This window comes from Prionailurus bengalensis, chromosome B2 (assembly GCF_016509475.1).
Source record: "Prionailurus bengalensis isolate Pbe53 chromosome B2, Fcat_Pben_1.1_paternal_pri, whole genome shotgun sequence".
Lineage (NCBI taxonomy): Eukaryota > Metazoa > Chordata > Mammalia > Carnivora > Felidae > Prionailurus > Prionailurus bengalensis.
In genome coordinates this window covers 41,628,332-41,642,564 of record NC_057349.1, presented here as the reverse complement: position 1 = coordinate 41,642,564, position 14,233 = coordinate 41,628,332, and the positions used below count along the sequence as shown (strand labels likewise).

Genomic DNA, 14,233 nt, shown 5'->3' with positions numbered 1-14,233 from the left:
GCAAGGCGCGCGCGCACTCTCAGATCGGCGCTCGCCTGGCTGGGTCGGGCGCGCAGGCGCAGTGGAGAGGCCGCGTGGGGGAGGAAGGCGGCGCTGGGCCAGAGAGGCCCGCCGCGGGATATTCCGGGGCGGCGAGAGCGGTACGACCCTGTGACGGGGGGGAATGGGCGTCACGCTCCTCCTTCCCCGCTTCCTTTCTCCCCTGCACTAGGGAAGGCGCACTCCCCGGGGTGGACGGGGAAAAGCCGGAGTGGGAGGTTAGTGGGCCCCCTTGGGGGCAGAGGGCCAGTGGGAGGGGTCAGAGTGGGGAGGGGAGGCCTCTGACCCCGGTCCCCGAGGGCCGCGGGGGCTCCCGGGGTCTCTGCACCCCGCGACCCCCGCTTGCGCTCACCTGCCCTTCCCAGGGATGTGGGGCTGGCTTGGTGAGGGGCGGGCTGCGGTCCAGCCTTGGCGAGTTGGCCTCCGGCCCGTTACCCAGCCCCGGCTCCTTGAGTTTGTCTGCTTCTCTTGTCTTCCCTTCCCTTTTCCAGCTTGGGTCTTGAGATGACTTTGTGACTCGTTTGCCAGGCGCTTCTGTGGTGTGGAGAGTGAGTCCACTGCCTTCACTGTCATGCCGATGAGTGGCTCCCCCCTGTTCCAGGGGGTTCCCTGGTTTCTCATTTCACCAGAGGCTGCATCAGCCAGGGATTAAGACTGGAAAGATGAAGAGAGGGGGAGAGAGGGGGGAACAGACAGGCCGTGTGTATCCTCTTTTATAGCACCTACACAAATAGATCACAAAGGCACGCAGAGCACCAACTTTTTCATTGAGTTTTGGGTTCCTGGAAGGCTCTGTCTTCCCTTCAGGCTTGAAGAGGGAGGTTTGGGAACAAAAAGGAAGTTTTGCATTCCATACTGGGCAGTAAATGAACTTTGCCATCCTGGGAGATTGAATGGACTGAATTTATAAACGGGGTAACAAAAGGGCATATGATGGAGTCATCATGTTGGGTTACCTGGGAAAAGCTGGGAGATTGGGAGATACTTAAACCGGGGCTGCTGGACAGAGGAAGGGGCACTGCTTACCTGGTTGTGTCCGGTTCTTGTGATTGGTCATTGTCTCTGCTGTCTGCTGGCTTTTTAAAGGGATCATTAAAAGCTTGTGGAATGCAACAGTAAGGTTTGATTGATTGCATTTCAAACTGAACTCCCATTCAAACTGAGTTCCATTGGTTAGTTGAAATCCAGTTTAGTGGATCACAGCCATCATTTAAAAAAAAAAAAAGGTAGAAGCCATCAGAGTGCATTTTACTTAGTAAGACCAAGTATTGTTTCTTGACAGTTGCTTCAGGTACACATACATTCATACATATGTGAATGTGTCAAGTGTTAATACCATGTGTTTCTTCGTGTGTCACAGAAAACTTCGAAACGGATTGGTCTCCCTTATCTTCCTGTTGGCTGCCTTTCCTTCCTCAACCTGAGTGTTCAGTCATTTGAAAATGTACACAAGGACTCAGCCCACTGGGAACGTACAGTAAAGAGCAGAGTGTGTCTCTTTAGAGAGGTACTGCCCAAGAAGAAGGACAATTTACTCTTCACTCGCGGAGATACACGCAGTTGAAGAACAAGCATTTTGTTGGAGTAGGAAGTACGTTGGTTTACTTAGGAAGGATAGAAAGGAGGATGAACCTGTCTTTGGTACACTCCCTGGTGGTCTTTGTAAGTTTGGATTCCGGGAGTTGTTTGGAGAGGGAGCAAGGAGTTTAGATGAAAAGGGGTCTGCTCTGGTTTTTGTTTTTCCGTGGATGGAGTTGTTCATTTAACGCTTAGAGCTTCTTGGGTGTATGTTTCCTATGGACATTTTTGCATGTGATGTTGATTTTGTGGTTGTAAAGCTGGTGTGATCCATTGCCAAATAGCACTTGTCATGGAAGTGGATCTCTGAGGATCACTACAAGGTGTTTCTTATGCATTACTATTTTTTGTAAGTTTAGTTCTTTATTTTGAGGGAGAGAGAGTGTGTGTGCATGAGTGGGGAAGGGGGCAGAGAGACAGGGAGAGAGAATCCCAAGCAGGCCTGGGGCTGTCAGCGCAAAGCCTGATGCCGGTCTCAATACCATGAACTGTGAGATCACGACCTGAGCCGAAACCAAGAATTGGATGCTTAACCAACTGAACCACCCAGACACCCCTATGTATTACTATTTCTTAATCTGAACATGTGGGGGATTCCCGGTCTATTTCTGCCTGTGCCTAATTAAGGTTTTTAAACCACATATTACTGGAGAGAAGAAGGAACTTTTCAAAAAGCCTGAAATGATAATTGAATCAAATGTGCTGTGGAATCCATGAAGAAATGGTGGCCAAAACATTTTATTATTGCTCCTGAATGTCAGGGATAAAAACCTTGCATGGAGTCCATTTTCGGGTGGTACTCTGTTGGGCACTAGACGTGATTATTTAGGCTCTCCTCGACATTTAGAATCTTAGATGATGTAAAAGTCCTTTAAAACCTATTTTGTCCCAGTTTTGTGTTGGGGAAACTGGATTTTCCTTTTTGTTTTTGTTACTTGGATAGTTATGGCTGTGTGGCGGGGGGCCTTGGGGCCCCCAAAGGTCTCTTTTGAAGGTCTCAAAAATCAGGTTACAAGTTAGCCTTCCTTTTAGAGGTTATGAGTTAGCCCTCATTTTAGAGGCTGATGGTTTTCTTTGGGTTGTACCTCACCGTTGTGCGATTTTACATGTGTATTAGCAATGACAACCAGGTTGGAAGAGACAACTGATTCGAATTCCAGAAATGTTGCTCTGGGTGAGGTAATATGCTTTCTTTTTTTTTTTTAATTATTATTTTTTTTAATGTTTATTTATTTTTGAGAGAGACAGAGACAGAATGTGAGTGGGTTGAGGCAGAGAGAGAGGGAGGTACAGAATCTGAAGCAGGCTCCAGGCTCGGAACTGTCAGCACAGAGCCTGACGTGGGGCTCAAACTCACGAGCTGTGAGATCATGACCTGAGCCGAAGTTGGACGCTCAACCGACTGAGCCACCCTGGCGCCCTGGTAATATGCTTTCTTATTAACACATCAGTTAGCTCATTATTTATTCCTGAAACACAACTCAGACTGGGAAAGTCCCCCTGTCAAAAACTTTCTAAAAATCATTTATGTCTTTAGAAAAGGGAAGGAGCACTTTTCCATGTTTACTTTTAGCTGAAAAACACTTTTAGGAGTGAGTGACCCATAGTGGGGGGCACCTGGATGGCTCAGTTGGTTAAGGGTCTAACTCTTGATTTTGGGTCAGGTTATGATCTCTGTTTGTGAGATCAAGCCTCATGTCTGGCTGTGCGCTAACAGTGAGAAGCCTGCTTGGGATTTTCTCTCTCACTCTCTTTCTGCTCCTCCCCTACTTGTGTTGTCTCTCTTTCTCTCTCTCTCAAAATAAACAAACGTTAAAAAATTTAGGGGCACCTGGGTGGCTCAGTCAATTGAGTGTCCAGATCTTGGTTTCAGCTAAGCTCATGATCTCGTGGTTCGTGGGTTCTTGCCCCATATCAGGCTCTGCACTGGCAGCGTGGAACCTGCTTGGGATTCTTTCTCTCTTTCTCTCTGCCCCTCCCCTGCTTGTGCTCTGTCTCTCTCTCTCAAAATAAATAAACATTAAAGTTAATCAATTAATTAATTAAAAGACATACCCATAGTGCTGCCTTGAGAATCAGGGAGCAAGGCTCTTCTCCCTGGTCAGCATCTGGGAAACAAACTGCTTACAGTGCAGACCTGGTCCTTACTGGTTAATCCAGAGAGGGATTCCCCGCTTAAGATGACCCTCTTCATGAGGCCCGCTAAAGCATTTTCATTTCCATGCCTCTTCGCTCTTCACTATGACCCCTGCTTGACAGAGAGTTGCTGAGGCCTGGAGAGGTTGATTCCAGGGGAGGGTGAGGGTGGAAGAGATATGCTTTCTGTCAGCAGCATCCTCTCTTTGAGTCCAGGGGCTCCCCTAGGCTTTTCTTTTTCTCTACTGCCCGCCTGCCCAACTGACAGTTCCATAAACCTGGCTCCTTGCCACTGGCCCAGTAGAGGTACTAATGGGAAGGAAGTATGTAACTGATTAAGTAGGACTTAACTTTGCCTTCTACAGTTTTTCTGAGTTTTGACCAAACCAAGATTGTTCCAAACTTACTTCTGGAACTATAGGTGTTTGCACACCTGTGAGGTCAGGAAGGAGGGGGAGCAAGTCTAGAGTAGGTAAAATCCACATATTGAAAAACCAACTTGAATAATTGAGAATTGTCATATACATTAAAGAACCACTATTTTATTTTTTTTAGTGTTTATTTTGAGAGAGAGAGAGAGAGAGTGTGCTCCTGCACACACAAGAGGGAGGGGCAGAGAGAGAGCCTGTGCTGTCAGCGCAGAGCCTGATGCAGGACAAGGGGGCTCCATCCAGTGAATTGACCTGAACCAAAATCAAGAGTCGGAAGCTGAATGGACTGAGCCACTACGGAGCCATCCAGGCGCCCCAAGAACCACTATTTAAATACTTTTGTAACAGGGTGGAACATAAGGTAAATAAATAAACAAGCCTAGGTCAAGGACCCTGGAAACATTTTATCTTTGTGAATCACATTGAGAAATGGGGTCCTCACTGTTAGCCTTTGTAGAAACAGCCCACTGTGCCTTGGAGGGATGCTTTGTTTATTGATAGTGATGCTGGGAAAACTGACACTTTGGCCGGTGAATCAGATCAGCTCAGCTTCGGTCCTAATCTGGGCTGGGTGTAGGGTAGATATTTATTGAAAAGACAGCTTTTATTTTATTTTATTTTATTTATTATTTTATGTTATGTTATGTTATGTTATGTTATGTTATGTTATGTTATGTTATGTTATGTTATTATTTTTTAGAGAGCACAAGTAGGGAGGGGGCAGAGGGAAAGAGAGAGAGAGAGTCTTAGGCAGGCTCCTAGCGCAGCGTGGAGCCCCACACAGGGCTCAATCTCACAACTGTGAGATCATGACCTGAGCCAAAATCAAGAGTCAGACCATTAACTGACTTAGCCACCCAGGTGCCTATGAAGAGACAGCTTTTTAATTCCCGAGTTTTAAAAGATTTGACAGAGGAGAAAGAGCGCTTGCCCTCTGTGTGGCATGCTTGTTTCTGTGAAGTTTATTAATGGTTAAAGCAGCATCTTAGCTGTGTAGGGTACAGTGGGAACAGCTTTCTGACCTTGGACAGTCGACAAGTTGCTTAGCGTTTTGGACTTCATTTCTTCATCTGCAAAATGGTACTTTACTGAGCCCCCAGAACTATTCAAAACCCTTAACAGAGTCAACCCCTTACAGACTGTTGCTCTTTATCATTTGTCTGTATGTTTCTGTTCGGTGCTCAAGAAGGGAATCATCCAGGGGCTCCTGGCTGGCTCAGTCGGTAGAGCACGCAACTCTTGATCTTGGGGTTGTAAATTTGAGCCCCGCATGTTGGGTGTAGAGATTACTTAAAAATAAAATCTCAAAAGAAAAAAAAGGTAACCACCCAACAAAATGATCTATGAAAGTACTTTGAGAATTGTAGCATGTTATACTTGTGTGAGGTTAAAAAAAAACCCACAAAATTTCCTAAAAGAGAATAATTGGGCAACAAAACAGTAATGAGTTTTAAAGCAACAAGTAGGAGTACTTATTGGTACAGAAAGATTGGGGTGAGATCTGCAGGAGATAGGAGGGACTCCTGTATGATAGGTCAGGGAGTCCTTTTTTCGATTCCTGGAAGCCGACAAGCTTCTGCTTTTTCCTGCTTTAATTAAGAAGGACATTTCTATCCTTACGGTAGGTGTATTTCCTTTTTATGGCTGGGCCTTGCATTTGTATAGTGTTTCTTTTCATTTACTGACATGTCCTTTGAACATGCCTATGTGATTGTGCTGAACTTTTAATTTTTGTCTCTTTTCTTAAGAGTCCGTTCCTCTTGGGGTGCCTGGGTGGCGCAGTCGGTTAAGCGTCCGACTTCAGCCAGGTCACGATCTCGCGGTCCGGGAGTTCGAGCCCCGCGTCAGGCTCTGGGCTGATGGCTCAGAGCCTGGAGCTAGTTTCCGATTCTGTGTCTCCCTCTCTCTCTGCCCCTCCCCCGTTCATGCTCTGTCTCTCTCTGTCCCAAAAATAAATAAACGTTGAAAAAAAAATTAAAAAAAAAAAAAAGTCCGTTCCTCTTTAGACGGCTTTATATGGTACCTAACATGCCAGGCACTTAAAGATGGAAATTGTTCAGGTGGAAACAATGAATAAATAAATATATATGTATATTTAACATGTATCTGTGACACTAAGTATACCATTTTGCTACTCCTTGCTCAAGGAATGGTAACATTCCTGCTTTCCACAAAGCACCAGAGGTATAGGCTCTTTCTGTCTGCTTTTCCAGCTTAGTCTCTATGTGTTACAATTAGCTAAACATGTTCATTGTGTCTTGGAGGCTTCCCCAAGTCACTAGGAGCCAGAGTGAAGGGCACAAGAAAGACACTCACCCCCCCCCCCCCCCCCCCCCCCCCCCCCCCCCCCCCCCCCCCCCCCCCCCCCCCCCCCGCCGCCGCCCAGCTTGGGGCCTCTCTGGGACTGGAGCAGGAATGAATTGCAATTGTAGATTAATTGTATTCATTTAACAGATACTTAGTGAATTCCATTTGGATACATTGTGCTGAGCCCTCTGAGTGTGCAGGTCCCTGCCCTCACTGAGTGTCTTTCTGATGGGACCTATAGGACCATGCTAAGTAAAATACTCACCTGCTTGGCCCTCTCTGGCCTCCAAAACCGAAGGGAGATCTTAAAGCTAAACCAGGATGGAAAGTGAGCACAATTCTTGGATTTTGTTAAGTAATCTCTCTCTTTCTTTCATTCCTCCCCTCCCTCCTTCTCTTGCTCCCCCATCCCCCTCTCCCTGGAGAGGTTGTGATTCATACTCTAAACCTGGAGGGCAATACTTGGTGCTGACCAGGAAGTGGCATGAAAAGCCATCTCTGGCACTGGAGTCTTCCGAATAGCTGGCCTCTGAGTGAGAGTGTTGTAGAGGAGGAAATATCATTGGGGTTAGTTTCCCGTGCACACAAGACTCAGAGTGACATTGCTTGTGAAACAAAGCATTATATATAGACCGCTCTGAAGTGAATCAGGGCTGTGTCTGCATGATGGATTTATGCTAGGAAATAACATCAGGGTCAGTTGGAGTTGCTTTGAAGTAAATTGCTGCTTCCATTATTACTCTTGCCTGATCCGAACCAGTTATCTAGTGGTGGGATGAGGGACCTTTCCACAGTGGGCACTGTAGGCACTAGGCCCAGGAGATGATTCCAGGGGCTGGTATACATGGCACAGGCTAATCCTCCCATGACTAGCACCATGGTTCTCCCAAAGCATGTTTACATGTGATGTCCTGGTTCCTGATACACAGATAACAGCTTTATAGGGTCTGGATTTTCTTCTGTGTGGAGCCGTGGGTGAGGGGAGTCTCTCTTTCAGTTGGCTACCTCATTTTAAAATTTTTAAAAAATTTGCCCTCGGGGGAAGGACAGAGAGAGGGGAAGACACAGAATCCGAAGCAGGCTCCAGGTTTTGAATTGTTAGCACAGAGCTGGATGCAGGGCTTGAACTCAGGGACTGCGAGATCATGACCTGAGCCAAAGTCAGACGTTTAACTGACTGAGTCACCCAGGTGCCCTGGCCACCTCATTTATTTTATTCAACAGGTATTCATTGCACTCCTATTCTATCAAGACCTGCTGGGGTGGGAGTAGAGGGGACCACAGATTTTTTTTTTTTTTTTTTTGAGAAATAAGGGACACGTGTACAGTAAGTGAATATATTTGGTTCTTGTGTGCTTTCAAGTTCATGGGAATGCTTACTGCTGTCCATTTGATGTCTTAAGTCCTTTGGGTGTGGAGGTCACTATCAGATCCACTGAAGGGCTAGTGAAAAGTCTTTGAATTGGACCTTTTCTTGTGAAAATGGAAGTACCTGCTGGAGATGTCAATGTATTACTCCTGTGTCTGAGGGCAGTACATATAATCCTCGTGATCTGAGTCTATATGACCCCTGAATTCCTGTAGTGAGTTCAGATGCCACGTTATCAAGATCTCTGCAGAGTCTCTGAGTTTTGGAGAGTAGCAAGGACTGGAATGTTAAGGGTTATCAGCCTTATCTCAAAAAAGTATCTAAATTTATGCGGTGACTGAGTTTGGATAGTGAACGTTGGCGCTGTGAGAGTTCCTCTGGCACAGGATCCCCAGATGTCCTCGGTGTGCAGGAGGGGTAGCAAGTGATGCTGTGGTTTTACACAAGGCTGCCTGGGGGAGATGCGATTGGCACTAGGGCAGATTTAGCTGGGCAGAGCTGGGCATAGGTTGTGGGGGCGGCTTGTGAGCAAGGCACGGAGAGGAGGTCTGGCTTTGGGTTTGTGCCCAGGCTGCCCTGCAGATTTTAGAGAGGTGCCTTGAGTCGTGGGTTTGTTGTACCCAAGTCGGGAAAGTTCTGGGAAGCCCCCAGCACTTCGGCAGCCCTGGGACTAACGTAAGTGTCACTGAGGAAGAGGTGCGGTGTGAAGAGGCAGGGTGTTGCAGTTCTCGGGAGAGGGAATGTGGGTGGGTGGTGCTGGGCTAATCTTGAGGGTTCTGTGGAGGAGCTGAGGAGCCTCTTTCCTCCCTGGGAGTGAGAACAAGGGCCCGCCAGCGTCAGATGGGAAAGCTTGGCTGAGATCGGAGGTAGCCGCCGCCTGGACCAGACGGACTGCTTTTCAGAGCCTTTTTTTTTTTTTTTTTTTAGGCCAATTTTTAGTTATTGCTCAGAGTGTGGAACTCTTCTTGCCACCTACACTACACATTGTCCTCAAAAATTTAAATTGGATTAAAGTGAATAATTTTCACCTGGTGCTTATATAGTTCGGTTGATTCAGCAAGCATTGGGTTGGGGATGAGTAAAATGTGTATGTGATACCAGTGATGGAATGGGGAGGATTTAACAGTTGGAAAAATACTAATAGTAAAATTAAAGTTAAACCACGTTAACTGTTGAGTAAGAGCATGGGTTCAGATTTCAATTTTGTCTCTCCTGGCCGTGTGACCTTGGGCAAATTATCTAACCTCGCAGGGCCTCATTCCTTCATGTGTAAAATGAGGCTGATACTAATACCTATTTTATAGTTTTGTGAAGCTTAAAGAAGATGATAATGTAAAGCACTTAGTCTAGCGCCTGATGCTTTATAACTATTAGGTAAATTTTCATAAAGAAAGAAAACCGAGAAAGACCAGATGACCCTTAAAACTGCTCTTGCCCTAAGCTCCCTTTTGAGAAGTGAGTTTTGCATGGCAGAGTGAAGCTGTACAGTGTGTGGGAAGACCCTTGGGCTGAAGCTGGGCCTGGTTCTGGTTCTGGTTCTGCCCATGGCCAGCTGTGGGGCTTCAGAGAGAGAGAGAGAGAGAGAGACACACACACACACACACACACGCACACACACACACACACACACAGAATCCGAAGCAAGCTCCAGACTCTGAGCTGTCAGCACAGAGCCCGACATGGGGCTCAAACCCATGAACTGTGAGATCATGACCTGAGCCGAAGTTGGATGCTTAACCAACTGAGCCACCCAGGCACCCTGTCCTTTGTTGTTTTCATCTTTTTTTTTTTTTTTTTTTAATGTTTGTTTATTTTTGAGAGAGTACAAGTGGGGAAGGGGAAAAGAGAGAGGGAGATAGAGAATCCCAAGCAGGCCCCGTGCCATCAGTAAAGAGCCTGATGCGCGGCTCAAACCCACAAACTGTGAGGTCGTGACTTGAGCCGGAGTCAAGAATCGGGACACTTAACCAGCTGAGCCACCCAGGCTCCCCCATGCTCTGTCCTTTGCATGGCTTATCTCATGACCAGCTGTGTGTAGGTGTTCCAGATGGGGAAATTGAAGCTCATAGTTCCTTGTCCAGGGTCACCTAGCTATAAAGGTAAAGCTGGCCTCTTCTGATTGTCTTTGATTCGGTATGTCAGACGTTAGTAGTTCTAGAAGTTAGCTGCCTTTCTTTGCATTTAATTTTCTGGTCATAACTACATTTTGGCCAATGCTTCCTGGATTGTCTTAAGGAAAACACTGGAGAATAAGCTTGTAATTTGAGGCTAAATTGTAGTTAATAAGCATTTCTGGAGTGTCTAGATGTTTCTGTGGAAGTAAATAGTGGCTCCCGCTCCCACCCTTGTTAAATAAAATCTTATCTGAGGTGCTTTGAAGTTACAGGAGGGAAGGCTGTGTGTAAATACTCCAGTGGTAGAGGCCTTTCTCAGCAGAAAGTTCTCGATGAGGCCTTCTGTAGCCAAATATTTGGATAGAAGAACAGTCATGTTTTGCTATAGGATTTTCTTAAACGTACCCCTAACTGATGCCCAGGTCTTGGCAGGCAGCTAGGGCTGCCATATTTGTTGGGGCTAGGGAGCTGTGGGGTTGGGGTTCTGCAAGTTGGAGAGGTTGGTTTGGGGTTGGTGTTTGTTCTTCTGTCTCCACCTTGTTGTCCCAAACACGGCTTTCAGCTGTAGAGTGGGGCAGGTAATTTTTCTGTGTTATATTGTTGTTTGGGAGACTGACCCAGATAGAGGCTTTGGTCGGTGACGTGGCGAGGGCATCCTTTGGCTCTACTTGACTAGCCTGGAGCTATCCAGGTGTTCTGGCTTTTATATCTGGGGAAAGGTGATATGGTGACAAGACAAGCTGGCAGTTGGTCAGGTAGTCTGCTTTCAGGGAGTAAAAGTTCTGGTTTCAGGAGACACACGAGTGTCAGAGGCACTGGTGTGTAGGCTCTCCTCTGTGGAGGACTTGGGAAGGGGTCACTGGCTGGTTGTGTACCAGAGGATTCCTGCTTTCTTCCTGCCGATGGAAGTCTGTAACCAGGAAGGCATCCTCTGTGCTATTGTATTATAGCAAGAACTGCTGTGGGCCGTGCCAGCTCTCTGACCCCAGTGAGAATATGAATCAGCAAAACTGGAGCTAGAGTTCCACCTAATCATCCGTGTATCTTTTAACCACTAAGATTTATATTTAGTGACTAATGATCTTATGCTAGAAGTACCACCTCCCACACGAGTCCCCAGCAGGTTGGCTCTGAGTAAGGACACTGACTTAGAAATAACCCCTTTCCCCCTCTTTTCCTGCAGGATTTGCCATGGCTTTCTTTGCTGGGCTCTGGTGCCCCTTCACCCGTGCAGGCAGAGCCCTCAGCCAGCGCAGTTTCAGGTAACTTTCCCATTCGGTTCTTAAAGCTGCGTCTTTGAGTAAACCTCCCATCAGGGCTGGGCATCACATGACTCGAAAGGGAGTGGGAACCCAGAGAGGTAGGCTTGGCATCTGGGAAGGCTTAAGGGGCCAGAGCGGCTGGGGTTTGGTCAGGTCAGGTAAGAGGATTGGTAAGGAGGTGACTTTGCTGTTGGAGGTAGGGTAGGGAGTGGCCTACGGTAGATGTAACTTGGGTCCTTGCTGGACTCTGACATTTCTTGACCTTGTCATTCCCCCAGTGCATGAAAACCTTTTCTTTTAAAAATGGAATCTCTTTTTATTTTTATTTTTTTAATTTTTATTTTTAACGTTTATTTATTTTTGAGACAGAGAGAGACAGAGCATGAACAGGGGAGGGGCAGAGAGAGAGGGAGACACAGAATCTGAAACAGACTCCAGGCTCTGAGCGGTCAGCACAGAGCCCGACGCGGGGCTCGAACTCACGGCCTGTGAGATCATGACCTGAGCCGAAGTCGGACGCTTAACCGACCGAGCCACCCAGGCGCCCCTGGAATCTCTTTTTAAAAAGTTACATGCTTACTACCAAAACTCAGGCACGGTGGAAGTATGACAGCCTCCCCTCCTTATAGAAGCTAAGCCAGGACGCAGAGCACCGGGTGTGTTCCTGTTGGCAATCGTGCCTTCTGGCCCCATTCGTGCACTCACTCCCTGGCGTTTACTGAGCACTGTGCCTAGGGTTGGTCATAGATGAATAAGAATTGCTTCCTGTCCTGAAAGAGTCTTCACAGTTGGCCACAGGAGCAAACTTGGAAACAAATAACTGAGGAAATGTGACCAGTATAATAATAGAGGTTTGTACGGTGCTTTGGATGGCTTGAGACAGGAGGAGCTGCTAATGGACGAGGAGGGGGAAGGGAGAGCGGAGGCAGCCTTCCCACAAGGGAAGTGGGAGCAGGCCCGTCCAGGCCTCCAGAGCGGGCTAAGAGGCATGGTGTGCCCGGAGGGCACAGGTCACTCTGGTCAATGGGAAGAGGTTGTGGACCTCAGCAGGTAAGGGGGGGGGGGCCAGACTGTCGACAGTGTAGACAGTGGTGGACCACTGTACAGTTTTAAGTGGGGGTGGGGGTGGGGGGGTTGGCCTCAGTTTAATGTTCTGATGAGAGCCCTTGGTCTGCAATGTGAGGCACACAGAACCACTTGGGGCACTAATGTAACAGTCTTGGCGCAAGAGAGAAAGCTGTGGAACTGACAGAGTGTTGGTGGGGTTGGAGGGAAGGGACAGAGGGGCTTTGCAGGTAGTGGCAATAGGACTTGGCAGCCAGGGTGTTGATGGAGAGAGAGGTTTATGGCTTGGGGGCTGGAGAAGCCATTTTCTAGAAAGAAAATATGGCAGCAGGGGGAGGTTTGAAAGGGGAGACGATGAGGTCATTGTGGAACCTATTGAGCCTGCAGTATCAGTAGGACACGTTGCGGGGAGCTTGGAGTGAATGCAGGGCTAGAGTACAGGCGAGAAGTGGGGCTGGAGATGAAATTTACTAGTTGGAAGCAGAGGGAACCAATGAGATTACCTGGAGCAAGCATGTGGAATTGGAGGGGAGAGCCTAGGATTACCCGGGACAATGCCAGCACTTCAGGAAAATAGAAATCCACCTGTTATCAGACTGCTTAATAATAGTTTGTCTGCCTTTAATAGGTATTCTGTAAAACAAATTCCAGTCTAGTGGGGCAAATGCATTGAGACAAAAGATTGTTACCTTGACTTATTTCTGGTTTCTCCTATATTATGTCAGGGGAGCCCCTTAGCAAACCTAGTCATGTTGTCTAGTTCCCAGCAACACACAGATGGGAAGTTTGGGAATCGGTGTATTGTGGGGGAGCAGGTTTTGCAGGCTAGGTAATGGGTGAGGCCTGGCCTGTAAAATATTCCCTTAATCCTCAGAGTTCTTTTGAATACTAAAGGCTTTCAGTTAGGTTGCCATGAAGATCGTTGTAACAGAGAATCGGGTTCTCCTTAAAACCCCTCCAAGTTGAGATGTTGAACTGGCAGCAGAAGCTTTTGACTGTGAGGAAACTGTCTTGGTCACAGAGAAGTCTTCACAAGAACCCGACTTTCCGTCAGGGCCCTGGGTTTTGCTCTGTTCAGCATGTTGTTGCTAACGTTTAATCTCTCCCAGGCCTTGCCCTCTGAGGCCTCTGCACCCTGACCAGGAAAGATACAGACTTCAGACATTTTTTCTCTTTCCCTAGCACCACTGGGAGCCTCGATGCAATTCAGAAGATGACTCGCGTACGTGTGGTGGACAACAGTGCCCTGGGGAACACCCCATACCATCGCCCTCCTCGTTGCATCCACGTCTATAACAAGAGTGGGGTGGGCAAGGTGGGTGACCGGATACTGCTGGCCATCAAGGGACAGAAGAAAAAGGCACTCATTGTGGGGCATCGCATGCCTGGTCCCCGGATGACACCCAGGTTTGACTCTAACAATGTGGTCCTCATTGAGGACAACGGGAACCCTGTGGGGACCCGAATTAAGACACCCATCCCCACCAGCCTGCGCCAGAGGGAAGGTGAATTTTCCAAAGTGCTGGCCATTGCTCAGAACTTTGTGTGAGCAGTGGCCAGGCCACTGGCTGCACTGAGACTCATGGGAGGGAACTCGGGGCCTCATGCCAGGGAACAGTGTCCTATGAAAAAATAAACCTTTTCCTGTGTGTTCCTTCCTGAGCTTTCTGGGATGTAGTCATGAGGTAAATGGCACCAAAGCAGTTAAAAGGTGGCCAACCCTTGTCTGGCCACACAAGATGGCGGTCTTTGCAGGAAGTAGCCTATGAGCCCATCCAGGATTGTCAAGCTCTGGAGAATGGACGTACAAACCAAATGCCAATTCATACGTGTGCACTTGGACTCTGTCACTTTCTAACCAGGCAAGATCTTATTTTGTTTTATTTTTTTGCCAGCTAGCAATTTTTTTGGGTGTCAGAGGGGTTGAGATGT

General features: G+C 47.5%; 1 protein-coding gene across 2 annotated transcripts; it reads left to right on the top strand.

Annotated features, from left to right (window-relative positions):
- The first annotated feature begins 17 nt into the window (after window positions 1-17).
- On the top strand, window positions 18-13,963 carry MRPL14 (mitochondrial ribosomal protein L14). Of its 2 annotated transcripts, none has more exons than XM_043591536.1 (3): window positions 18-140; window positions 11,158-11,236; window positions 13,484-13,963. In XM_043591536.1, the coding sequence occupies exons 2-3, from the start codon at window positions 11,166-11,168 to the stop codon at window positions 13,848-13,850; spliced, it is 438 nt and encodes a 145-aa protein (XP_043447471.1). In that variant the 5' UTR covers window positions 18-140; window positions 11,158-11,165; the 3' UTR covers window positions 13,851-13,963. The 2 variants fall into 2 exon arrangements, with proteins under 2 accessions (XP_043447471.1, XP_043447472.1); XM_043591537.1 differs by lacking the exon at window positions 18-140 and adding an exon at window positions 147-257.
- The last annotated feature ends 270 nt before the right edge of the window (window positions 13,964-14,233 follow it).

Bases quoted from the DNA above. Each gene is read 5' to 3' on its own strand.
- MRPL14 (XM_043591536.1), top strand. From the start codon at position 11,166: ATGGCTTTCTTTGCTGGGCTCTGGTGCCCCTTCACCCGTGCAGGCAGA. The intron at 11,237-13,483 runs GTAACTTTCCCA...CTCTTTCCCTAG, and splicing joins CTCAGCCAGCGCAGTTTCAG to CACCACTGGGAGCCTCGATG.